At 42.4% G+C, this 25,602-nt stretch overlaps 1 protein-coding gene across 1 annotated transcript in view; it reads right to left on the bottom strand.

The window, feature by feature from the left end:
- Window positions 1-25,602, bottom strand: part of IARS1 (isoleucyl-tRNA synthetase 1) — a 553,819-nt gene that overhangs the window by 118,216 nt on the left and 410,001 nt on the right. The window contains exons 28-30 of the mRNA XM_086938943.1: window positions 23,348-23,443; window positions 16,642-16,818; window positions 12,389-12,509 (exon numbers count right to left, since the gene is read on the bottom strand). Of these exons, the coding sequence (XP_086795069.1) occupies window positions 12,389-12,509; window positions 16,642-16,818; window positions 23,348-23,443 (394 nt within the window). The remainder of the gene's footprint in view (window positions 1-12,388; window positions 12,510-16,641; window positions 16,819-23,347; window positions 23,444-25,602) is intronic.

The following is a 25,602-nucleotide window of genomic DNA, read 5'->3' as shown; positions in this document are numbered from 1 at the left end:
TAAAAACAGTAATTAATTTAATATAATTTAATTATTGTAATTTAATATTTAAATTGTAATTAATGTAATTTATTTAAATAAATTTAATTAACGAAATTTAATTAATTTATAAATAGTAAATAATATAATTTAATTTATTACAAAAAATATAATTTAAAATAAATTTTAATTATAATTAATATAATTTAATTTAATATAATTAATGTAATTTAATGAATTTAAAAATTGTAAATAATATTATTTAATTTTAATAAATTAAATAAATTAAAAAAATGTAATTAATTTAATAAATGTAATTTAATTAATTTTATAATTGTAAATATTGTAATTAATTTAATTACATTTAATTAAATTAATTTAATTAATTTAATTTATTTAAAGTCGTAATACCCCTGTACCCCAAAAACAAAACCCAGCCCTAAAACCTAAAAATACCCCTGTACCCCAAAAACCAAACCCAGCCCTAAAACCTAAAAATACCCCTGTACCCCAAAACCCAAACTCAGCCCTAAAACCTAAAAATACCCCTGTACCCCAAAAACCAAACCTAGCCCTAAAACCTAAAAATACCCCTGTACCCCAAAACCCAAACCCAGCCCTAAAACCTAAAAATACCCCTGTACCCCAAAACCCAAACCTAGCCCTAAAACCTAAAAATACCCCTGTACCCCAAAAACCAAACCCAGCCCTAAAACCTAAAAATACCCCTGTACCCCAAAACCCAAACCCAGCCCTAAAACCTAAAAATACCCCTGTACCCCAAAAACCAAACCCAGCCCTAAAACCTAAAAATACCCCTGTACCCCATAACCCAAACCTAGCCCTAAAACCTAAAAATACCCCTGTACCCCAAAACCCAAACCCAGCCCTAAAACCTAAAAATACCCCTGTACCCCAAAAACCAAACCCAGCCCTAAGACCTAAAAATACCCCTGTACCCCAAAAACCAAACCCAGCCCTAAAACCTAAAAATACCCCTGTACCCCAAAACCCAAACCCAGCCCTAAAACCTAAAAATACCCCGTACCCCAAAACCCAAACCCAGCCCTAAAACCTAAAAATACCCCTGTACCCCAAAACCCAAACCTAGCCCTAAAACCTACAAAATACCCCTGTACCCCAAAAACCAAACCTAGCCCTAAAACCTAAAAATACCCCTGTACCCCAAAAACCAAACCCAGCCCTAAAACCTAAAAATACCCCTGTACCCCAAAAACCAAACCCAGCCCTAAAACCTAAAAATACCCCTGTACCCCATAACCCAAACCTAGCCCAGAACCCTAAAAATACCCAAAAACCCAAAACATATACCTCAGTACCCCCAAAACATATACTCCTATACTCATACTTATTTTTTTTTAATTACTTAACTTAATATATATAATTAATTTTATAAAAATACAATATTTTAATATTAATTAAATTAATAAAATAATGTAAAATAAAATAAAATAAAAATTATATACTTACCTATACTTACGATGTAATGGCATGCGTTGTAATAGTATCTGCTATGTAATGACATGCGTTGTAATGGCATGCATTGTAATGGTACCTGCGTTGTAAAAGTTGCGATGTAATGGTAGTGCGTTGTAAAAGTTGCGTTGTAACGGTGCAATACCGTGCCGGGTGTATCGGTATATGGAAATATGCGTCTTTGAGGTCTAGTGTTGCGAGGAAGTCTCCTTGACGCAACCGTGGTAATACCTGCTGTAGAGTGAGCATGTGGAAATGCTCTGATAAGATGTATTGGTTTAGGGGCCTGAGGTCCAAAATTGGTTTGAGAGACCCGTCCTTCTAAGGAATTAGGAAGTACAGTGAGTACACCCCTGTACCCTAGTGTTCTAAGGGTACTAGTTCTATGGCCCCTTTTTTGTAGCATGCTGATGACTTCTTGCTGCAATAAGTGTAGGTGTTCTGCGGACATAGGACGGTGTCTTGGAGGTATGTTGGGTGGTGTGGAGGTTAATTCTAGGCAATAGCCATGCTGGATAATTTGCCTCACCCACCTGTCTGTAGTTATGTTTTCCCAGACTGGCAGGAACTGCTGTAATCTTCCCCCGACCGGTGTTACATGGTCTGGGGATAGTGACAAGAAGCCACTGTTTGGTATTGGTAGAGGATCTGGTGGTGTTTTTCCCTCGTCCTCTACCTTTGTTGTTATTGCCACGGTATCCACCTCTACTGTTTTTGTTGTAGGTGTTTTGCGTGTTCCCTTTGTTGTATGAGGTTTGCTGTGTTGAGCCTCCTCTTGCAGCTCCCCTGTTGCCGGAGCGACGAAAGGAGCCGGCTCTGTATTGTTGTGACTGCAAGGCTCCCATAGACTTGGCTGTCTCGGTATCCTTCTTCATCTTGTCTAATATTGTGTCCACATCAGGACCAAATGAATAATCAGGGTTTACAGGTTGATTGAGTGAAGTGCTCTGAACCGCATTCTTAAACCCAGAGATGCGGAGCCACGTATGTCTTCTGAGCATGACACTGGTATTGATAGCCCTGCTGCTGTGTCTGCCGCATCTAGCGCACATTTGATGGAGGCGTTAGATATTAGCTTTCCCTCTTGTATTAGGAACTATGCCTGTTCCTTATAAAGGTCAGGTAGATGGTGGAAAATTTGCTCTAGTGTGTCACAGTGTGCCCTGTCATACCTGGCTAACAGGGCTTGTGTGTTTGAAATTCTCCATATGTTAGCTGCTTGAGCAGCTACCCTTTTGCCTGAAGCCTCCAGAATCTTAGACTCCTTGTCTGGAGGTGGAGCCTCGCCAGTAGTCTGAGAATTAGCACGTTTACGTGCATTGGATACTACTAAAGGCAGCTGTCCCTTAATGTATGTAGGGTCCACTGGTGCTGGCCTATATTTCCTCTCTATTCTGGGGTTAATGACCCATGCCCTGGTTGTTTCCTTAAATATGTCCCCTGCGTGTTCAAGCACCCCTTTTAACATTGGCAATGTTTTGACTGATCTTTCAGAAGTGTTGAAAGTGTCAAAGAGGAAGTCTTCCTCAATGGGGTCTGCATGCATCTCCACGTGGTGATTGTATGCTGCTCTTTCTATCAATGCATTGAAAGCAGCTGTGTCCTCTGTAGGCGAAGTCTTAACAGGGGATGCAGTATTGTCTGGAATGGGCGGAGAGTCTCCAGGATCTACAGGGTCAGACCATGGTTGATTCTGGTTGTCCTGGTAATTGTCCACCGGATAATTGTACTATTCATTATCCTCATAGTCCACATCCTCATCTGTGCGTGTGGGAGAATATGTATAAGTCTCTTGCACATGTGGTCTGATAGGCTCAAAGAGAATTGGAGATGTAGAAGTGTCTCTTTTCTTTTTGAGTGGTATCTTATAGGTCTCAGCGTAAGTGCCTGGTCTGATTTTCCTCTTATATAGGGTAACTCTGCCAGTATCGGGGTCAACATACAGTTTTTACTGTTCATCTGTTGAGGGCTCTTGCTCTTCAGGTGCTTTAGCTCTTTTCCCCGTTATCACCTTTTTTGTCTGTGTCGGTTCGATTCCGGTTGTTGGTTCGACCGCTCTTGGCTTCACGTGTGTTGGAAGTCCGAATTTTATCGTTCTGAGGGACTTCTGTGTTTCAACAGTCTTTTTAGTCTGTATGTACTTCTTTGAAGTCGTAATTGTTATCGATCGGACTGTTCTCTTCTGTTCAATAACCACTTTTTGGCCTTGTGTCGTCTTCAGAGCTTGCTGCTTTGGAGGGATGTTTTGCTGCCTCGGCTCGACGGACCCCTTCGGTTCGATCCTTGCCTTCGGCTCGAGTGTCTTTGTATGCACCGGCCTTGGTTTGTCGACTTTCTGTTTCGGTTCGACAACCATTCTTCTGTTCGATTGCCTTGTTTGTGTTGCTTGGTGTCGCCATCGATCTCGTCGGTTCGACCGCCTTTAGCGTAGGCGTGGACATGGGTGTACTGGCTCTCGGCTCGACAACCCTTATATGCGACCCAGCCGGGTCGACAACCATTTTCTTTTTGGTTGGCTCCGATGGATCCACACCTCTCGGTCCGAAGACTGTAAAGTCTATCAGTTTCGGTTTCTGTTTTGGTTCCATCACTTTCGGTTTCGATTTTACCAAGTTTATGGAATGTTGCACCGATGGCTCTTGTCTTATATTCTTAGCCGGGCTGAATTGTGGGGCTATAGAATAGATGTCATGATCTTGGCTAAGGCCTTCCGGCGATGCCTCGACCTGAGCCTCTGGAAGCGTATCAGTAAATGTTTGAGTTTGAGTTTGAGTTTAAAATTACTTGTAAAGCGCGCATACACCAGCGGTTTCTTGGCGCTACAGCTAACAAGATCCAAGGCTAGAAGGCAGGGGAAGCTGTTGGGGATTTAGTCAAAGGACTTTGTGAACAGGTGGGCCTTGAGGTGTTTACGAAATTGTGGGTACAGAGTGATGGTTCGGAGTTCTAGGGGAAGGGAGTTCCAAAGGATCGGGGCAAGGGTGGCAAATTTCGAGCCTCCCCACTTCTTTCTCCGGTAGCGTGGGATGGTGAGGAGGGACTGGGAGGACGAGCGTAGTTCCCTGGTGGGAACGTAGGGGGTGATCTCAGAAGAGATGAACGCCGGTGCCAAGCCCAGTCCAGCCAAGAAGGTGAGGGAGGCGAGCTTGAATTGGACCCGAGCTCGCACAGGGAGCCAGTGTAAAGATTTCAAGAGGGGGGAGGAGTGGTGGAATTTCGGAAGATTGAAGACCAGGCGGGCCGCCTGGTTTTGTATCTGCTGCAAACGCCGTAGGCTATATGCAGGGATACCTGCATATAGGGCGTTGCCGTAATCCAGGCGGGACACCACAATGGTCAAGATGATAAGTTTGAGGGCAGAGAAAGTAAAACAACGGGACACCCTGCGTATAGTGCGCAGTGAGAGGAAAGAAGAAGATACCACAGAGCTAACCTGGGAGTGAAGGGTGAGTTGAGAATTGAGTTTTATGCCTAGGGTTTTGACAGAGGAAGTGGGTACAGGAGAGGGGCCAAGAGAAGGGGGCCAGAAAAGAGAGGACCAGGGACTGGATGAACCACCCGTCAACACCAGCTCGGCCTTATCGGGGTTGAGTTTCAAGTGATTGTGGTTCATCCAGTCCCGGATATGGAGCATGACAGATTGGAAGTTTAGAACAGAAGAGGGGGAAGAGGATAGGTTGAAGACAAGCTGGAGGTCATCCGCATAATTAAATACGGCGACCTCCATTTGTTGAAGAGAGAAGATAAGAGGGGCAACATAGAGATTAAACAGGAGGGGGGAAAGGGAGGAGCCTTGGGGAACCCCGCACTGGACTTTCCGGACGTCCGCTGTGAAGTCACCCAGGCGGACGGCCTGGGTGCGGTCACTCAGGAAGGAGGATAGCCAGACCAGAGCAGTCCCCCCGATCCCCGCCGCCCTGACACGGGAAAGTAAGATGGTATGATCCACCGTGTCAAAGGCGGCTGAGAGATCGAGGAGCACTAAGGCCTGGCGCTGGTTGGTATCCATGCCCTCCCTGAGGTTGTCCAAGACCGAGATGACAACGGACTCCGTGGAGTGTGCGGGGCGAAAGCCGGCCTGGCGGGGAGCAAGAGCTCCTTGCGTCTCCACAAAGGAGCTCAAAGCGCAGGTGACATGGCGCTCGAGCACCTTTGCCAGAAATGGCAAGAGAGAGATGGGGCGGAAATTGGCAGGGACAGAAGGGTCTGCCCCAGGTTTTTTGAGAATCGGCACAATAACCGCGGACTTCAAGGGGTTCGGTACTACACCTTGAGCCAGAGAGCTGTTGAGGAGATGAAGGGGGGGTCTGGGCAGGCGACAAAGGTGACATGTACTGGGCTCCGTACTCACGGTTGGCCCAGTGTCCTCGCCGGAGTCGTCCTCGCCGGCTCCGATGCCTGGATCGTCGTCCCCTACCTCGACGAGGTCTTCTTCTTCGTCGACGTAGTAGTTGGAGTCATGTTCTGACCCCTGCTCCGACTGCTGATCTGAGTCTTCAGCTTCGACGACCTCTTCGTCGTCTTCAAAGATATTTTCCGGGTCAGGCGCTGGCTTCTGCATCGTCTGCCTCGCTGCTCGTCGAATCTGAAGTGTCTTCTTTGATCGAAATTGTGCACAAGCTAAGCAGTCATTGTGTTCTGGAGATAAACACTTGTTACACACAGGGTGTTTATCTATGTGTGGATATTTCGAGTTACAGTTGGGGCATCTTTTGAATGGACTTCGTTCCATCGATGATCGGTCCATTGGTGTCGAAAAGGCCACGCGGCCCGATTCGACGTCCTGAGTAGAAAACAACAGGAATAAAGTTGTTGGCACCGATCGAATTACAATACAGACGACCCCGAAGGCCTTTTGGCCTTTTAGAAAGTTTTTAATCGATTCCGAACTCCGAGTTAAGAAATGACATCCGAACCCAATGGCGGAAAAAAACAATCTGAGGATGGAGAGGATGCCCATGCGCACTGTAGTCCAGGGGAGGACCCACCTATCTCATGATACTTCGAAGACTCTTCCAGGACAATAATGTGCAATCATCCGGACCCAACACTAGGCGGCGATCTATGCACAGATATGAATTCAGCAGCCCACATGCCTCGAACATGTAGTTGTGGTCGAATTTGCAATAGTTACAGGTTGGTATTGCTTCAAAAAGCAGTTGACATTACACAAAAACTACATTTAGAATACTTTTCAGTTACTTTTAGATGACTTTGAGTACTGGGGGTGGACTGCCTAGATACCACACATAAGGATCTCAAAATACACGATAAGTAAGACTTTTCTTGACTTGAGTGAAAGTTGCTGTTCTTCCCATACCACACATTAGTTCAATGCAATATTTTAGACCCAAAATCTCATACATGGGTTCCTATGGGAGGAAAATGGTAATCCGTTTCACAAGTAAGTAAATGTCTTACGAGTGGGAATTTTGGGGGTTAGACCAATGTTCCTCATTGCTTATATTGGCACTCGAGTTGTACCACCAGTGGCACTGGGGCCGCCGGGTGCAGAGTGCAGGGGCCGAATGTTAGCCAATGAGCCTAAGTGGGCCTCAAGTTAGGGACTGCTTACGTGCAGGCCACTCAGATGTGGGAGCAAAGCTCCTGGGGTTAAGCTCAGCCAGGTAGGGGCCAACAATCAGCACAGGAACTGCACCACCAGTGTCACTGCAGCAGCAGGGTGCAGGGTGGCAAGGAGAGGCCCTGTGGTTTCAAACGGAGGCCTTTGGTTCGTCAAAGTTGCTGCAGGCTTGGGCAGGTAGGCATCCTGAAGGCGACCACCAGCTGGAGAGGTAAGTTGGATTCTTGGGGGATGCTTGGACACCATTGGTTGAGCCACCCAAGTCTGTGGGGCATCAGGTGCAGAGGTGTCTTCTGGTGTCAGATTTTCTTACCAGCTCCGATTGCGGGGACTCTTCAGGTTGAAGATGCAGGGTTTGTCTTGCGGGAAGTCAGGGATCACCAGATCCTAGGTCAGGATCGCTGGGGAGAAATCCTCGTGGTGTTGGGCCACTCGAACTTGGGCGTCAGATGCAGAGTGGTGCAGGATAGAGGAGTCGCCGGATGGATTCTGGTTTTAAGGTCTTTGTTGAGCAAATCCAGTGCTCACGGGAGAAAGAGTCTGTAAGGTGAGTGCAGGGCAGGTTCTCCAGGCTCTGGGTGGCTGCTGGCTGCTAGACATGCAGTTTTGTTCGCTGTAGGCAGGTCAGAGGCAGGACAGTCCGGTAGGCCTGGGGTCAAAGCAGTAGGAGTCCTCTCCACGCTGGGTCAGCACATCTCTTCGGTCCTTTTTTCTTCCTCTAATCTGATGAGGCAATGTTCAGGGTAGCCCCTAAAAACTGGATTTAGGGGTGCTAAAAGGGGTGTGCAGGTTGGGACCAATGGGTCCCTTCCTTGGGTTAGGTACACCCCTTATTATGCCACTCTCCAGGCAGGGGGGGGGGCGGGGTGGGGGGGGCATGAGCCTATCCCTAATTGGCGGAGTCCCGTCATCAAGATGGAAGGGACTGAGATGTGTGCTTCACATCGCCTCCCCCAACTGAGCTGTGGGGTTGGCAAAGGTGGGAACACCCCCTTTTTCCTAGCTTGGTTTTCCTGCCAATTCTCCTGCCCAAAGTAAGGGCAGAACCGGTGGGATCCAGTTGTTGGGGGGCAGAAAAAGGCAAGGACAGCGTCCAAATGTGGCAGACCTTTGAAGCTTCCCCTTTGTGGACCCAGCACATCCTGGGGGAGGAGGCATGACACCTCCGCCCAGGATGGGCTTTGTTTCTGGACCCAGAGAGCAGAGACTCTTTGCCCAGGTGGCCAAAAACCTGTCTGGTGGTGGCGAATGGCGGGCAGCCATTCAGGAACCACACCGGAGATGGCTGTTTTCAGGGGGTATCTCTAAGATGCCCTCTGAGTGCATTTTACCTTAAATCCCACACTAAGATCAGTGTGGGTTTAATTTGCTGAGATGTTTCCTACCAAAATTCCCAGGTTTTAGTAAAGCCATTATGCAGCTGTGGAGTTCGTAATGACCAACTCCTAGATCATAAACTTGTTTTGGCTTTACTACACTTACAATGCCTAAGAATTGACTTAGCCACTGTAGGGGTACAGGGCTCATGCCACTGTACCCTCAAATGAGGGCTAGTGCACCCTCCTAGAGGGGTGGCTTACCTAGGCCTTAGACAGTAGGTTGTAGGCATGGCACACAGGTACATCTGCCATGTCGACTCTTCACTATCCTCTGCACCAAAACATGCAGCCTGCAATGGCAGTGTGTGTGTGGGGGGGTGTTAAGGTACAGGACCTCTATGGATAGCATAATAGGTGCTGCAGCTGTTAGAGGCCTTCCCTGGTCACAGTGCCCTTGGTACCTTTTAGAAGGGGCTTACCTGTGGCCAGAGATGTGCCAATGGTGGGTACAAAGGTACAGTTTTGGGAAAGAACACAGGGCCTGGGAACCGGATTGTAAGGGACCCAGGGCACATCAAGTGAAGTTGCATCAGATGCCAGGCAAACAGTTGGGGGTAACCATGCAAAAAGGGGCGCACTTACCTGCACCTGGGAAAAGCAGGGTCCTCACCCAAAAGTAGTGGCAAGCTTCACCATCGGGTTTTCTCACTCCTGTATCTCTATAAGGGTACCAGGTGGGCTCAACTGCATGATGTGAATCTTAGGACTTTTTGTGTTGGTTTGAGGCCATTTAGAAAATTATAAAAACAACCCTGGGCTAGCAAAAAAAGTATTTTATTCTGGGATGCCGGTACTGGATTAAAAACTGTAATGAAGTTGATTGACTTCTGCCGTCTTTCTAAATTGACAACATGTTTCGGCAGAACTGTAAAACTGCCCTATAGCTCGGCAGCCGTTGTCAGACATTTGAAGTCTCTGACTTACCAAATGTATTTATTCCTATGCTGCATCTGTGATCTTAGTACAACGTTCTTGCATGCAACATATCTGTTTCTAGGACAAAGAAAACACACAATGGAACATGCACATTACTCGTATGTGGCATGCATCTTATCATTGGAAAGAGATGAGTTAATAAGTCTCCGCAATTCCGACAGCGGGAATCCAGGGCAAAGAATGACAGTGTCCTCCCTTGAAGAATGTTTGACACTCCCCTAATTTCTCGGGTTAAGACTAATTAACACTCATAAAATATTCTGATGAAATGGGCTTATCAGGCCAGCTAATGTTGGCAGTAGGGTCTGCCAAGACTGGTTCTCCAGCAACATTTCCTTCAAATTTCCTACAAGTATTGATTACCACTGGGACTTAAAATATATCACTCTTTTCCTTTGAAAACTGCAATAGTACAGGGACAAAGTAGTGGCATCAATTGAAGTCAGTTCATGGCCATTAATAAAAGTCTGCCATTAGCAAAAAAAAAAAGCAAAATATAAACTTCCGAAGAGAGAAAATTCTTTTCTAGGTAAAGTACTAAAGCCTTTGAAAGAAAAAAATATCACTATTGTCAACCCGGAATAAAAGATACCACTTAACACTTATCAGCAAAACAGGGTACAGTTTGGACACAAGCAAAAAAAACAGAGCCAAGAAAAACCTACTGTAAAAAGCACAGTAGACCCAAACTGAACATTTTCAATCATGTGACCAATGCTAATGTGATCCATGGCCTATTACGCACCCTACAACCACACAACTGCCCCACTCGCTGATCTCCAGACACCCAGAGAGAAAACCAAATGTGCTTTATCACCTCAAAAACACTCACATAAGTTTTGAAAAGAAAAGCTTAAAAAACATTATTCTATACAAGATCTGCCACTTGTAAAATAAAGCACTTTAATCTGCTAGAGGACTTACAAAAGCTGTAGACTACTGACACCCAGGTCATAGAATCTTAAGCCATATAGCCTCTTGTGCAAGGGTATTCCAAAGTTGGGATACTCGTCATGCTACAAGTGTTTAAAGACTAACAGATAAAATATCTTCATGTGGAGTGTGTGGCCAGAATTGATAAAAGCTCTTCTTGCTACATTTCCTATTGACCTTCTAGGAGACTGAAGTAAATGGTGGTGCAGGGGAACAAGTGGTTGCAATCCATAGCACATTCAAGTAAACTTCACTTTTACACTCCAAGATAGCTGGTTAACTTACACAGAATCTCCACACACATTTAAGCTACAAGACAATTTATCAACAAGCTTTGAAACTGAAAGATGCCTTAGTTAAAGAATGTGGTGTGGTTTACTTACATAGAGGGAAGACTAAATGTGAGCATCAGTTGCATGACAATGTTTTGTGGTAGAACAACAGCAAGCTTCTAGTGGGAGCTGATACTGGCCACATCTTTCAGAGGTGAAGTAAGCCAGACAGATCTGTTTGCCACTTACAATTACTGATAATGTTACTGGTTGTGTTCCATTTGTTTCATTACTTGTTCCCGTCAAGTCACCTAATTCAGAAGGTTCTGTTCAAAATAAGATATCTTTCACAGAATCTTCTCTGACAGACCAGTGGACTTATTTTGACCCCATTGTACGCACCTAGTGCGTGGTTGCTTGCTTAGAGATTTAAATGTTTGTTCCCATTATGGTTTGCCAGGTGAGGAAATTTAGGTTTCCTTCTGCAAGTGCAATGTAATCTAGCAAGGAGGTAGTTCTCCCTAAATCAAGTTACTGCAACTCTCTCAAGTCACTGCATATTGAAGTGGTGGACATCTATCGTTGTGATTTTTCTATGAATTTGAGATATTGATTTCAGCCTTCATATACTGTTCAGATCAAGGTTATCTATTCAAGTTTCCAGTAGTGGCCATGATGTTAAGCAGCTTTCAAAACAAATTTCCATCAACACCCATAAGGATGTGTCAGGGGGATGTTAAGCCAGCATTTGTCCTTCATGGTGGGTCTCACTTTTGAACCCATGTGTTATTGTCCTCTTAAATTACTGGCTTGGAAAATGTTTCTTTTGGTGTCACTTAACAAGGAGAGTAGGAGGGATGCACAAAACATTTTCCCCTTTTTACTGTGTTCCATGAAAAGAAAGTGACACTGAGTTGAACAGTACTTTTTTCCTAATGCTATTACAGATTACCAACATTCTTTTCTCCCCGTCACCCTTGCAAGGATAAAGCAAAGTTACATGGGTTAGGCCCTAGAAGGGTCCTCATTAGTCCTGTTTACTCTGCAAATAGTTCAAATGATTGATCCAAATCTGAATGTTCCTCTGGACCGCTGGCGGTACAAGAATGTCAAGTGCTGAGGGAGTTAAAGCGATTCTCATGGCAAAATTCACCTGATTACAGACCAGTAACGCTGAAGATGCATTAGTACCCTTTCTAGTAGTCCACTCTTATGTCTAAGAACCAACTAAACATCTTGTCTCATGTTTCTTCCCCGATTTGTATCAACCTGATGTTCAAGTTATGTACTCCACGTTTATTATCTATTATGCTATGCATGACTTCCCCCTCATTTATTGTTATGTATAACTTGCGTTGTGTATAGTAAAGCGCACTGATATCCGCAAGGATCTTGTCCGCGCTATATAAAACTCTCAAAATAAAATAAATAAATAAATAATATTTGTAATAACTGCTTGAGGGAAAGAAATTAAATACTAACATAATTGTCTCAAATTATGCAGTTTTAATGAATTGCGTTGGAGTACGATTTGTAGTCACAGACATGTTTGCATTCATATATGTCTAGATGAACAGTCTACTGGCTGTAACAAACAGCAACATTGAAAATTATGTTAGGAAGAATGATTAGGACATGCTTTCTCTTTAGGAGCAATGCTAGGCCCAGACATCTATGCTGGACCACAACAGATGCAACAACTCTTGCAACGTTAATGGGAGCCTAAATAGGTCATTAGTGTGCCATCACCCAACATTTGTTCATTACAATATAATCTTTAAACCAATTGAACAATGAATATATGGTACCTTGCTCAGTGCCATTAATGGAAATGTTGAGGTTGACGTAGGCACATGCAGGAGCAACGATAATTTTCCCAGAAGTTGATACACCTTTCACAAGCGTGATTTCCAGTTCTGATCCTTTCAGCTAAACAGAGAATGTAATTTAAATAAGTTATTGCTTAGAACCCAAACAAACTTTTAGACAAATCATACAAATTTGAGTACACTAATTCAGATAGCACTTCAAGAAACTCAAATTGCTCTAAACTTAATTCTTTAAAGATTTAACAGCTAACAACTGGCCCAGTATTGGTATTATGGTCAGAGCCAACAAGACCGATCATTTTTCTTGTCCTCTCATTTGGGAACATTATGATGCAAACAGTCACAGCATTTAAAAAGGGCGTAATGTAATGGCTCACACAACCAAACTGCATGTATTTGCAATATAGACATCTACTGGGATAGTAAAAACTAAAATGTCTTTTTTAATTCATATTCTTGAGCTACTAAACAAGAGATTTGGTACTCAAGTAATATATAAATGCAGAAGTCAGCATAGGTGTCGGTCACTTCTGAAAAGGGTAAACTCAGCGATGTTCATTGTTTACCAAAATCTTATCATACATTCAGTAGACTGGCACTGCCGCTCTTTGTGGGTCAAGACCTGTGTAAAGGCCTCTATGCTGGACTACAAGACAATTACAAGGAACATATCAACTCATAGGCATAACAATTATTCAAAAATGAAAGAGCATAATCACAGGCAAGACCTACACAGGGCTCCCATCAAGCCTCTTTTTTTCCAAACCATAGAGAATATCCCCAAATTAGAGATCATATCCTCAGGCAAGACCTAAACAAGCCTCCAAAAGAGCCCCAGTTTTTCCCGAACTGCGCTAAGGCCCACTGACTCTGTAGTAATCATATATTTTGGAGAGTTTGACTTATGAGAGAAAATCTGTCTGTTGAACTGAAATTATGTATCAGAGTGCATCCAGTTAGCCATCGCAACACTGCCATACTTCGTCTGCTGTTTAGTCCTACTTACCTGCTGTGGGCGAAGGAGGCTTTGCATTTCTAGAAAGTCAGTAAAGAAAACGAACCCCATGAAGAACTACATTGAAGTCCATATACTTGTCTAATATAGCTACTATGTAGGCCAGTCCTGTGGCAGCATTGTAAGGAAGCCATTTGTTCAAAGATACTCAATGATCTGATAAGAACTTTGTCATCTCTCTTGCCAATGTTTCAATCTATTAAATGTAATTTGAGAACTCATTAGATCTTGGCTTTTGTAGAAGGAGGAAGAACCACATCTCACTTATGAATCAGATGTGCTTTCAAGACCAAGTCTTGGTTTAAAACGACCCTCGATGAATGATGACCCAATACAGCCCAGTCAGACTCAGGAAAAGCTTCAGTAAATAGAAGAAGTGGCCACAACTAGTGGAAATGTGCTTCAGGATTTTGGTTAGCCTGTTTTTTCTAGTCTCTTTGGCCTGTCCATTTTGATCGAAGGCCTTAGCCACTTTTCATCATCATTTTGGAGAATGTGGACAAGATATCTATGGCTGCCTTACAAGGAAGGATATTTTATGGCACTTTCAAACTTCCTGCATCGAGGAACAAAAGAGAACCTGCTAAAATATGATTAAATCCCTCCAAAGAAGTCAGTATGCTGCATTTATTTTCTTAGTCATTGTATCTTTATAGATAGAAGGGAGTTCAGATTCTGTCTTAGAAGGTACAAAAAGCAGACTTTTAGTTGGCTCCAAAAGCAGCACTTGTTGTGCTGTGTAATGCAGCATATGTCATGGTTCCACAAACGTGTTGGTGTCAAAGATTACACTAGAAGCGATGCTGAACATGGAGTCTAAAATTAATCTAAAATCAGAGTCGACACATTCGGATTCTGTGACGCATGAGCTACATCACGTGGCTGTGGGGAAGCAGCAAACTCTCATTCGGTTAAATCAATGGCAAGTGTGAAAAAGAATGGAATTTGTGAATCATGGTGACAACTCCATGGGCCTTTTTTACACTTGCAGTGAAGCAAGACAAGAGGTTCAAGTGCTAGAATCACTAGAGCAGTTACACAACAGAATTCTAAAAAACATAATTCAAGGAAAAAGTGTGGCACAAATGAATATTTCTAGATCAGGATTCTGCCGTAAAAGGCTGCCAAAGAAAAACTTTACAAACCATTGCAGACTGGGTCTTCGTTGTCAGCATGATATCAGACAGTCTTTACTTCTTGTTTTATGTATAGTTTGGGAGCCACAGATTGGTTGGCGCACTCACATTACACAAGCATTTACTTAAACTGTTTTCTATTTTTGGGAGTGTCTATGTTTCACGTAGTGGCTCATAATGAGACGGTACACATCAGGATGACCTTCCCAGGGTCATATATTTGAGCTTTTTGAGGGCCCAGCTATCCACACTATAGCTGAAGGAAATTGGAAATGGTTGCTTAATGGCTGGGGGTCCAAGAACCTTGGCGCCAAAGAATTAGAAGCATAAAAAATGCTACATTTATCCATTTATCTGTGGAGAACACTTCAGCATTGGTTAAACATGAAAAACAATCTTTAACCCATCAGCATTTTTAGGGACGTCGTAGGAGGTGGATACATGCCCTCTGACAGTTTTATATGCCCCTAGTACAATTCCCTTCCCTTTATAGGGTATTACTTTCTTTCCTAGGTATTGCTTCTTACCTCTGCAGGGGCCAGAGAAGCAAGTTAGAAACAAGAACACTTTCTAAAGAACCATGTTAAACCAGAAACAAAAACACTTGCTTAAGAACTGGATATTTTGTAAGAAGCGACCCAGAACATAAACACAAGAAAGATTTTAATTACAATTAGAAAATGGGAATGTTGAGCACTCCATTGAAGGCAATGGAGTGCTCCGGGCTTCTACTGCCTGGTAGAAACCGGTAGAGCAACATTCCAAAGCTTTTTTTAATTTCACCACTGTTGCTGTGAACAAAGGCCTCTCCGAGCCTGAATGGATTTAAACGCTGTTGTGTTCCAAGAGGACTTTGTATTTTTACAAATTAGAACATTCTGCCCTCTAGGGGGAGAATGTTCAAATAGACATAAAGTGCTCCGTAGCAGGCCATTAAAGGCCCACTCCCTTGTTAAAGGACCTGGCCTTCGCCTCTGGCCTTTACCGCGGTATTAGTCCTTTAATGTCCAGTAGAGCACGCTACGGAGGGCTCTAACGCTATAGCAGTCATCAGTTCTTGGGGCATAACTCAAAAGAAAAAACGTTATAGATGCATAGTTACATTTTAAAAGACAGATTTGCTAGATAATCAGTTTGTCACGTTATAGTTTGGCTCACAACAAAAGACGAGAAAAAGTAATCAGTAGGGAAGACTTCAAAAATAAACATTTATAACAAATCCATAAAAAGCAAGTTTAAAGTATAAAGTTGTTCTTACTACAGTATTAGATTTAGATTCATTTCTTCTCCTATTCCCACATAGTTTTAAATTACTATAGTAAGTTATATATGATAATTTGCTATTTCTACATGTCTAGAATAAAAAATAGGTTTCTATTTGCTTTGAGTTTTTGCTCAATTAAAAAGTCCAAAACAAGCATAACCTATTGAATGTATGAAGTTACTATGCAATACATTACCAAGCAATAGGTTACAACGCTGACGTTACATCGTGCGCGTTGTTACCACGCATGGCTTTACATCACAAGTCGTTTCTACGACTTGCACTAGATGGCACGCTGGACGTAGGAATAGTATAAATTACTATTCATACTCCAGTTAGCGCAACAGTAGGGATGTGTTGGATTTAAAATCCAACACATTCCTTGGTGTTGCGCGTCATCTAGTGCAAATCGTAGAAACGACTTGCGATGTAATGCCATGCGTGGCAACAACGTGGACGATGAAACGTCGGTGTTGTAACCTACCCACGTGGTATTGACAGAGTTGTAAATGCGGTTTCCCATACAAAACATACATTTGAAACAGAACCCAAACCTCAGTCATTGTTCAGATTTTAGCAACCTTATCCCAAAACCACTGCATTAGAAAATCCCATTCCTGCAGAGAGGAGGACAAAGGGGATTTAGAAAGAACAATGTAATTAAATTACACATCTTTTTACCACAGTTCATAGCCCCCTTGTTGTGAAATGCATGTCACCTATGCTGAGAGAGTACAGCTTTTCAGTTTACAGCAAGAACAAGAAGGGTAAACACTTAAAACAAGAAGGATTGCCTTGAGAAGTTTGTTGCCCTTACTTGGGTCTTCTCTTGTATGATCACGTTGGAGGAGCTCGGGACTGGATACAACTTCAGAGGGGATTTGGTGGTTGCAAAAATGAAATCTGTGTGACCCTTGATAACAGAGTCTAAATAATCTCCATCAGACTGGCATCTGTAATACACGGAAATCTCATCTGTAGGAACCAGATTGCCCTGGAAGTCAATAAATGAGCAGAAGTGTCACCTAATATCATACAGTGAATGCACAGATAATCAATCAAGTATTTAAAAATAAAATGAGAGAAGAAATTTTTTTTAGGACATCTAAAAGCTTTTATGTGGCTTTCAACTCATAACTTATCAGGTTGTGGTAGAAAACAGTGAAAATGGGCACATGTGAAAAAAAAAGAAAATCACCCTCAAATGCCTATAGTGACGAGTAACATATGATCATGTAGGCAAAGAAACAAGCATGCAAGTACTGACCGATATTAACATGCACTACTCCGAGCAAATGATCACTTTTCTGTAACAAAACAGAGATATTCAAACAGTTGTCTCGGGCACTGGGTAGCATGAGAGGATATATGGGAATTTAACCTGCACAAGTTTTAATGAAAAACAACAGTGTTTTGGTAAAACAGCTTGAAAATCACTCTTCTAAAAGGGTAAAAGTAGCATTACTGTGTTTAACTTCTGTATTGTAAAAAAATAAAGGTGAACATTGAAAATAAATATTCTTGGGAGATAGTCCAAACATTAGACAGCTGGGTTCACTGGTTAGCAGTGATTAACATTTTAGTGAGTATTTGTGGGGATAATTCAATACAGCAGATTATTTTGGATTACTCAATTTACATTTTTGCCTATTTTTAATATTTTATCTGTGTATTTGAAGAGTTTTATTAAGTACAACAGTTTTACGTTTTAGTCACTTGGAGGGTCGGAGCAGTATTAAAAGTAGATATTGGGTAGGGTAATTAGTCTAACTGGATGTGCAGATTCAAAACCCGGTATTGTTTTGACACTACCCTTTATTAAAGAGCTTATATGAAAGCCATCCTGAACAGTTCTGTTTCTTAAAAAATAAATAGAAGTGGTTCGGTACTGTTCTGAGGCTGGGAATGAGACTGTTTCAACGTTTGCTTCTCTGGGACTTCCTCCATATTTCAGAAATTGGAATCCTGTCTTGCAGGATCTGGTTGAAGTTAGCTGATCCCTGTCTGAGGTGTGCTAAGGGGTCAGTTGTATTTCTTTTTATTCAAAAACACCACAAGCCTTTGCCCAGAAGACTTCGTCAGGCGGTGCATGCACATTTTAAATTAGGTCTGGACTCAGCAAGCCATTGCAGTACTTTCAATGTCTGTTTCATGTGGTCTCATGTCTAGCGATTGAAACAAAGTATTGCAGCCTGATTTTGCATTCACTGTAGCCTTCGTAAATTTCTTTGGGAAAGCATTGTTCATGGCAGTGCAATTACAAGGCACAGGGTAACTTCTCTCTATATTGGATTTATGCTTAAGACATTTTAGTAATCACTGATGGAATACACACAATCATTCTCTAACCTGGTGAGAATTTAAGAGACATTTGTGTACTTTTGGAGATGGAGCTGGTAATTTGCAAAGGCTTATATTAATGTAGGCATATAAACATTTAACTGCATAGGAGAACGAGAAGAACACTACTGTAAGTAGCACTTCACGTGGGTTTTGTGAAAGCCAAGGAGCTACCATGCACCACGTGACTAGAAACTGGAAAAAGAGGATGCACTTCCAAGGTGAAAATAGTGACTACAGCCCACTTTAACTCTTTAGTGAAGACTAGTGTGATCCACGACATCGCAAGCTGCTGAGAGATCAAATTGAAACAGGCTGAATTGCTTGACTTTATAGAAGTTAGTGAGGAGCTCTTCTCTTATACGGGCTAGAGTTGTTTCCATTCTATCCTTTAATCGGAACCCAGATTGTTGATCGCAAAAGGTAGTGGTTTGCTCAAGGGGGCCTTTGAATTGTCATTACTTTTTCTTCTGGAATTCTTAAAGGGCACAGTAGATTTGAACTAGAATGGTAGCTTAACAACAGTTGAGGAGAAGCGTTCAGTTTCCTCAAAAGTGGATTAAATCATTGCAATTTATTGTATGATCCAATGTTTCATTGACAGATTTATCTCTGTTACTTATCTTAAGTGAACCCTTCCATGCGCTTGCATTACATTCTGTACGATTTGAACCTTGTTTTGAGTCACTTAGCTCCAATTTCTTATAAACTCTTTTACTTCGGGAGAGGAGTTGGTCTGACGGCTAGGGCGGTCGACCTCAAATCTGGGGAACTGGGTTCGAGTCTCGGCAATGGCACTGAAATCCTGTGATTCCAGGCAAATCACTTAATTTCCCCGTGCCTATCAAAAATAAATGTGTCCTCATGTAATGCAATTGGTGCTATGTAAAGCTCTCTGATACGCTATTCGTGTTAAGTTCGCGCACATAAACCTCTGTAAAAAAAAATAAACTGTTAAACCACATATTGTCATCCATGAAGAATGATTCTATTTGTTTAAAAAGTTTGATAGGTTCTAACAGGTCCAGAGTGGTTGTGGTTTTGATGGATTCTTTTAGCCCCGCTTCAGGGTCTGAGGTAATAATGGTTGTTATGTGATCAAACTCTAGGATCCAATGTTTCTTGGAGGAAACATCCACAAGCTGAACCTAAAGGCGTAATGAAATTGGATGGGGCCCCCCTTGTAAAGTACATGGAGGTGAGTAAATCTCATGCCAGGGGCCTGTGCACGTGCCGAGGTTGCCCCCTGGAACTCGTTGGCCCCCAGCATCTGGAGCTGCGGGCTGTTACGCCTCTGACTGACCCACAATACTTTAGGTTACTTGCAATTTAACTATTGGGATATAAGTTGTGATTGACATTTCTTTTTGAAAGATGCCGTTCTTGACATAAAACACTGAAGACCTCTACCACTGCACTGTAGCATAGTTTCTTTCTGAGCTGATCACAGATCAAGATGAAGTTTTACTATTTAACAATATCATCAAAGAAAGTGTGCAAAATATTGTTTATTACAAACAGGTGCACATTGAAGGCTAAAAGTGGTCTAGGGAGGTGTCCAATTAATTCCAGCCTCAGCTGTCACTCTACGAAAGTATAAAGCCAAAGAGTATATAGATGCCAAATGTCCCTCTTTCCACCATCAGAATCACAAGGAACACTCTGAGAATTGCATTACCACAGTCAAGTTAATTATGCCTCCCCATTTTAATTATGGAACGTGGAACCATATACAGGATTCCCAATGATCAATGCATAAGCAAACTTTAGTCTCGCTAGCTATAAGTCCGAAGACCTGGTTTAGCAAATCAGTTCATGAGATATCACAGCCTAAAAAAATGAGTGATAAGTTGCATGTGAAAACATCAGTGTCCATAATCATCACTGCTTTTAGACTGAATTTCTTTTTTTCTTTAAGAATGGGTATGATTGTCCCTTCCAATTCCTTTTTATATGCAAAGTCTGCCCTCGGAACCTCCCAGTTTTGCTCACTACCATCCTTCATTCCTGTTAGATTTTCTGCTTTAATGCCTTTTTTCATTTGTGCTGTACTTTCCCTTTCCCTCCTCGTGTAGATCGGCAACAGAAATACTAGTTCACATTTCAGTGTCCCCTTGTATCATTTGTGAGAAAATCACAAATATATATATTCAAAGCAAATTGTCACTCTGTCATTATCATCAAGTGAAAAGATTATACATGTTCAATTCTGTACTACAGTCAGGCAGAGGAAAACTACACTTTATTTTGAACCGGATTTGCTACAAGTCACATGTAAAACTCCTAAATCTAATCTACCTTCCAGTTGTATCAACTGCTGTCCTCCAAGGCCTCCCTAGTACTAGTTCACTACATTAAGAGGCGGAAGCAGTCACAGAGGTGCCCCCTCAGAATAAACAAAATAAGTTAATCAATTCAAATACATCACACCAAATTCATATAAAAGGATGCACCTAACTTTTCTGTTTTAAGACAAGTCCATCACAGCATTATCTTTTTATGGCTCGTGAAGATTTAAGACTATTCTGCAGGCAACCGATTGTTCTTTAAAGGTGAGTAACTGGTCTCAAAAAAGGGCCAACCAGAGATCCACATTTGGTCTATTTGAAGCAAGACATGTCCCCCTTTGCTATATTAACGCCAGCATTCCACGGGCATTTGATCATTCTAGCATCTTCTGGGTTTCTAAATACCCTTCTTCTTTAAGTACTACCTTGGAATCTTGTTGTCTCTCATTCACAGCAGAAGGAGCACCCTGCAATGCCTTAGACACCATGCAAAAGAACCTCCTCTTGGATCATGTTCTGAGGAGCCATCTCAAATGCGGTCACTGGGGTGTGCGTGATTGTTGGGGAAAGGGTCTAGCCTCTACGTAGCTGTCCCTCCATGCCCTAACCAAGGGATCATATGCAACTGGAGACAATGCTTCTGTATTTCTAGGGGGTATCATCTAGAAGGTGATCTAGAACCTCCGGGTGCACCTAGGAAAATTAGGCATACACAAGTCCTGAAATCCACCAGTCTCCCCCTTCCCTTCACTTGAGAGACTTTGCTTGTACCCTGGTTGAGATCTGCACTTTCATATCCCTTTTCAAACTGAAACTCTCCACTGTTGAAGATAGTAACCATTTGGACTGGCAGGGCATTCCATAAGCAAGTATGCCACTGGGGCAGATACTATACTGTCCATCAATGTTGAATACCCGATTCCGCAATCAGTACAGAAGCAACGATTGTTGACAGGGTCTATCGACAGAGTAATGGATGTCTTCGAAATCTCACTATCATGGGCCCTTCCGATACATAAGTGAGGAAGGCTCTCAAGATCATGAGAAAGACTCATGAGATCATTTGCACAGTTAATGTAAAGTTTCAAACTTTTAGGAAAACCTTATTCTTCTATCATAGAGCATGCAAACCACAAACAGTGTTTATGCAGAACAGTAATCTTGAAATGTAGCAGGCAGGCTGTCAAACGAATACCTGTTTCAGATAAGGGGATCTGTTACAGAGCACCATTATTCAAGTTAAAAGTGAACCTAAATTCCGAGCCTTTGCATTTGGCCACAGCAGTGTATGGGGGAATAGGAAACAATGACAAATTGGTGCGCATTATTTTACAACTATGCCACTCGACATACACAATGGGCTTGGGCTGAGATCAGCTAACCGAAGTGTGCTCTTTATCTCAAGCAGCCTGCCCTTGAAGCTTATCAAAATCTTCCAACACACCATCTACTACTCCGCCAAAAGGACACCATTGAAACCTCAGAGGGAAATCATCGAGTGACATGTAGGAAATGTTCCTTTCCTAAGCATTCCTAAAACCCATTCCTGATGGGTTCTGGCCCTATGCTCCAACCAATTTCTTTTCGCCATCAAGCAGAAGATTTTGGTCTTTATTACTATAAAGCAAACGTTTTTACAATTACGCCTTTACAAAGAGTCAAGCACTGTATGCGTAAAAGGCAAGCGCAACACAACAGTAATGCACAATTATGGTGCATAAACAGATATAATGTTTCTGTCAGCATTACTTGTTAAGTAGTCATTCAGGTAATTTTAAAGATAGCACAATCAAGACATTTTAGGCAACCGCACATTTGGAGATATAAACTGTCATTTCAGTTTCTTCCAGGTATTCTCTGCTATGGAATAATTTGCGCCTCACACATTTGCATATTGACTATTCAGGTCTTTTGTAGGAGTAAGTGTTGTAATAAACAGGGAGATTAAGTGGGTTATGACTAATGCAACTTCAAAAGCCCAAAATAATATACCACAAAGCCACTTTTTCATGCACCTATAAGTAGAGTTCTGCGCCACTGTTTCCATGTATTCAGGAAGTCAAAAACTGGAGAGATAGGTGAGACTGGCATACATTATGTTTTACTTCTCACTGTTGTACCGGAAAGGGTTTGGCTGTGTATAAAGCTGGGACTTCAGCATCCCTGTCAATACTGATATTTAGTTGAAATGTGACATTAGCAGGAAGTTACAAACCACTGTTATAGGAGCTGAAAAATATTTTACTATTTGCAAGCTGAGTAGAACTCCAGGTGTATATCCCCAGTGGCACCTCAGGCCTTTCTTGTTAAGTAAATGGTGTGGTCAGGAAGAGGCAGATCTAGTGATGGAGGCAACATGTCCGACTGTTTAGCACTACTGGCTGCTCCTCATTTGTAAAACAGTAATACTATGCGAGATGAGCCAACCTTACTTTATGAGGATGTTTCTAGAATGTTTCTTTCGTCTTCTACTTGGTGTTGGCTCAGATATTGACAGAATGTGGATTACAGGCTCAGCCACAATACTTGGAAATATGATGGAATTTCTTTATGGACTGCTACTTGTTTGAAAGTTTCAGTGAAAAAAGACAGGCCTGCATCATTCCATCAATATATGGACACCACTCAAAGTACTTAGGGCAGAAGATGCCTTTAGGCATACTTTTTTAAAGTCTTTTATTTTAATGTAATGTTTAGTAAACTGCTTTTCTTTATCTGCATCGATGTAAAAATTAAATTAAGCAAATAAAGGAGAAACACTTAATGATTACCTTAGGTACAGATACAACTGGATCACCAAAAAGACCCCATCGTGTTACTCAAAGCTCAGCCGGAATTCTTTTTTTTGAGAAATACCACTACCAAGATACACATGGAATTCTAAAGGAAACCAACCTTTTTTCGTAGTTTCTGAATGCGATTTATCACCTCGCGTGCAACTCCTTCATCAACCATGGACTGGTCTGGCGTGACATCTAGCAGAACTAGAACCTGAAAGAGAGGAAGGAAAAAAATGAAGTTGTATAATCCATTAACACTATTTTATACATGTTCTAATATCGTTTCATAACCTGCAATTTCTAAAAGATGTTATCTCACTTTGCGATAGCAGCACAGAATAGATATGAGTCACTTAAAGGACCCTTTTAACTATACCATTTCCTGAATTGAGATACTGACGCAACATCAAAATAGAAGTATGCTATTATCCTGGAAAAACAACCTGTGGTTGCATGAGGCTGTATGGGATGTGATTCTGAAAACATGAAGCAGCAACTTATGAACTAGGGGCTAAACTATCTTCCCAACCTTGAAATGATGAAGTTAAAGTTCTAGCTTCCTTCCCAATGTGAGATGTAAAGTCCTCCAACATGAACAGCTTCAGATGAATAAAGAGGAATGAGATCCTTGAAAGTCTCCTACTTCCAGTGTTGACGATCAAGACAAAATGACATTTGTGAGAAGAGGAGGGCTTCAGATTGCAGCTCTTATGTTTCCCTTTCTTGTATCAAACAACAAATACCATGTGGCACCTCTTGACCTTGAGGGCACTGAGCCCCACCCTGACATCGCACCAGCTAGGGATTGGTATACCAGGGCAACACATAGCAGCCCACACAATGCTGAAGTCCGGCAGTGTGTGGCGGGACAGCTTCTAAACTTAGACGCAGCCAAGGACAGACATGATGGGCGATACACACCACGGAAACTTAACCTGTACGACTGTCAAGACCAAGAAGAGAAGTGATGAGAGTTAGTCACCCGACTTTATAAAGAACTGTGGAAGCTGAAATCAGTATGCGCTGTAGCTGAAGCATTAAGCATTTCAATCTACAAAAAAAATGCTATTTGAGGCATGACCGGGTGAGTGTAGATGTTGCCGTACAACTTGACTTTTTGATTTGTGCAGCCCAATGATGTGTCATTTTTGTTGCAACTGAATACTTAGCGGGACAGTTTACATTAAAGTGAGTTAATGTTATGGTATTCCAATTTTGTGGCAGAACGACCAATCATCGAGCAGCAGTATGTATTACTCTATACACCTTAACCCTGGCAGTAACCACAGCAGAGAAGAATACAAGAAGTAACTATTAGAAAGTGTCTTGATTGCTTGCTTTTTGGGATTTCTATTGGTCTTGATTTGATTTCCATCTACAACTAAATAGTTTACTAATTGTTTCCTCCCAGAGCAAAGGCGTAAAGTATGGGTGATTGGGAGATTATATCAATATTGCTGAATTTGGTTGGAATAATTTTAGATGAAAATTAGGAATTTGTAGAGCTTTTGGCCTTCTACAATTGCGACTCATGGCAGTCCCCTTGGCAAAGAGACCAGATGTAATTCATTTATGGAGAATGACACTTGGGAACGGACAAGTGCGTCCTTGAGAAGGAGAAAATTAGTTAAAAAGAATAAAATTGTGAAGAGAAAAAATGGAGTGAATATACAAATCATCGCCGGGACTTCGGTTTGAGGCGCAGTCCGTAGAATCATGGTGTTCGCCCAAACACCACATGCAGATGGGATGAGGGTCCGTCGCCGACATCTGGCGTGTAAAAGAGGTACACGTCTTGAAGCCAGAGGTACACTGTTCCTCAACACAAAGCATGAAAAGAAGGCCTGAAAACAGGTCAGGGACACAATCCGGATCCGGATCCGCGTTGCACGCGGAAAAGAGATAACTGATGTCGGCGCGCCGTAGTGGGGCTTATGTGACCTTGCGGACGAAGTCAGGGCGGAGTCACATGGTACCGCCAACCCGGCGCGCAGGGAGGCTGTGGCAAAGAAAAATTTCCGGATCCAGTCTTACGCCTGGGGATAATTCTGCGTCAAGGAATCTGCGGCTAGTAGTCTCTATCAGATCAGGGAGAGAAACACTTTAATGCCTGGATCACCAATTGCACAGACAGCATTGTCCCCATCAAGAGCAACATCCAGAGAACATCCACCAAAAAGGCCAGCTGGTACACCCAAGAACTCAGAACAGCGAAATGGGGAAACAAACTGTTGGAGAGGAGATGGCGTGCCAGCAAGGACACCTTCGAAAGGGCAGCCTTCAAGACCTCCCTCAACCTCTATGACAGACTGCTGAAGTCAACAAAGAAGACAGCCTTTGCTTCATGCATAGAAACCAGCAACACCAAGG

This window comes from Lissotriton vulgaris, chromosome 9, assembly GCF_964263255.1.
Source record: "Lissotriton vulgaris chromosome 9, aLisVul1.2, whole genome shotgun sequence".
In the NCBI taxonomy this organism is placed as follows: domain Eukaryota; kingdom Metazoa; phylum Chordata; class Amphibia; order Caudata; family Salamandridae; genus Lissotriton; species Lissotriton vulgaris.
Note: the sequence above shows the minus strand (reverse complement) of the source record. Positions and strands in the feature narration are given on the sequence as shown.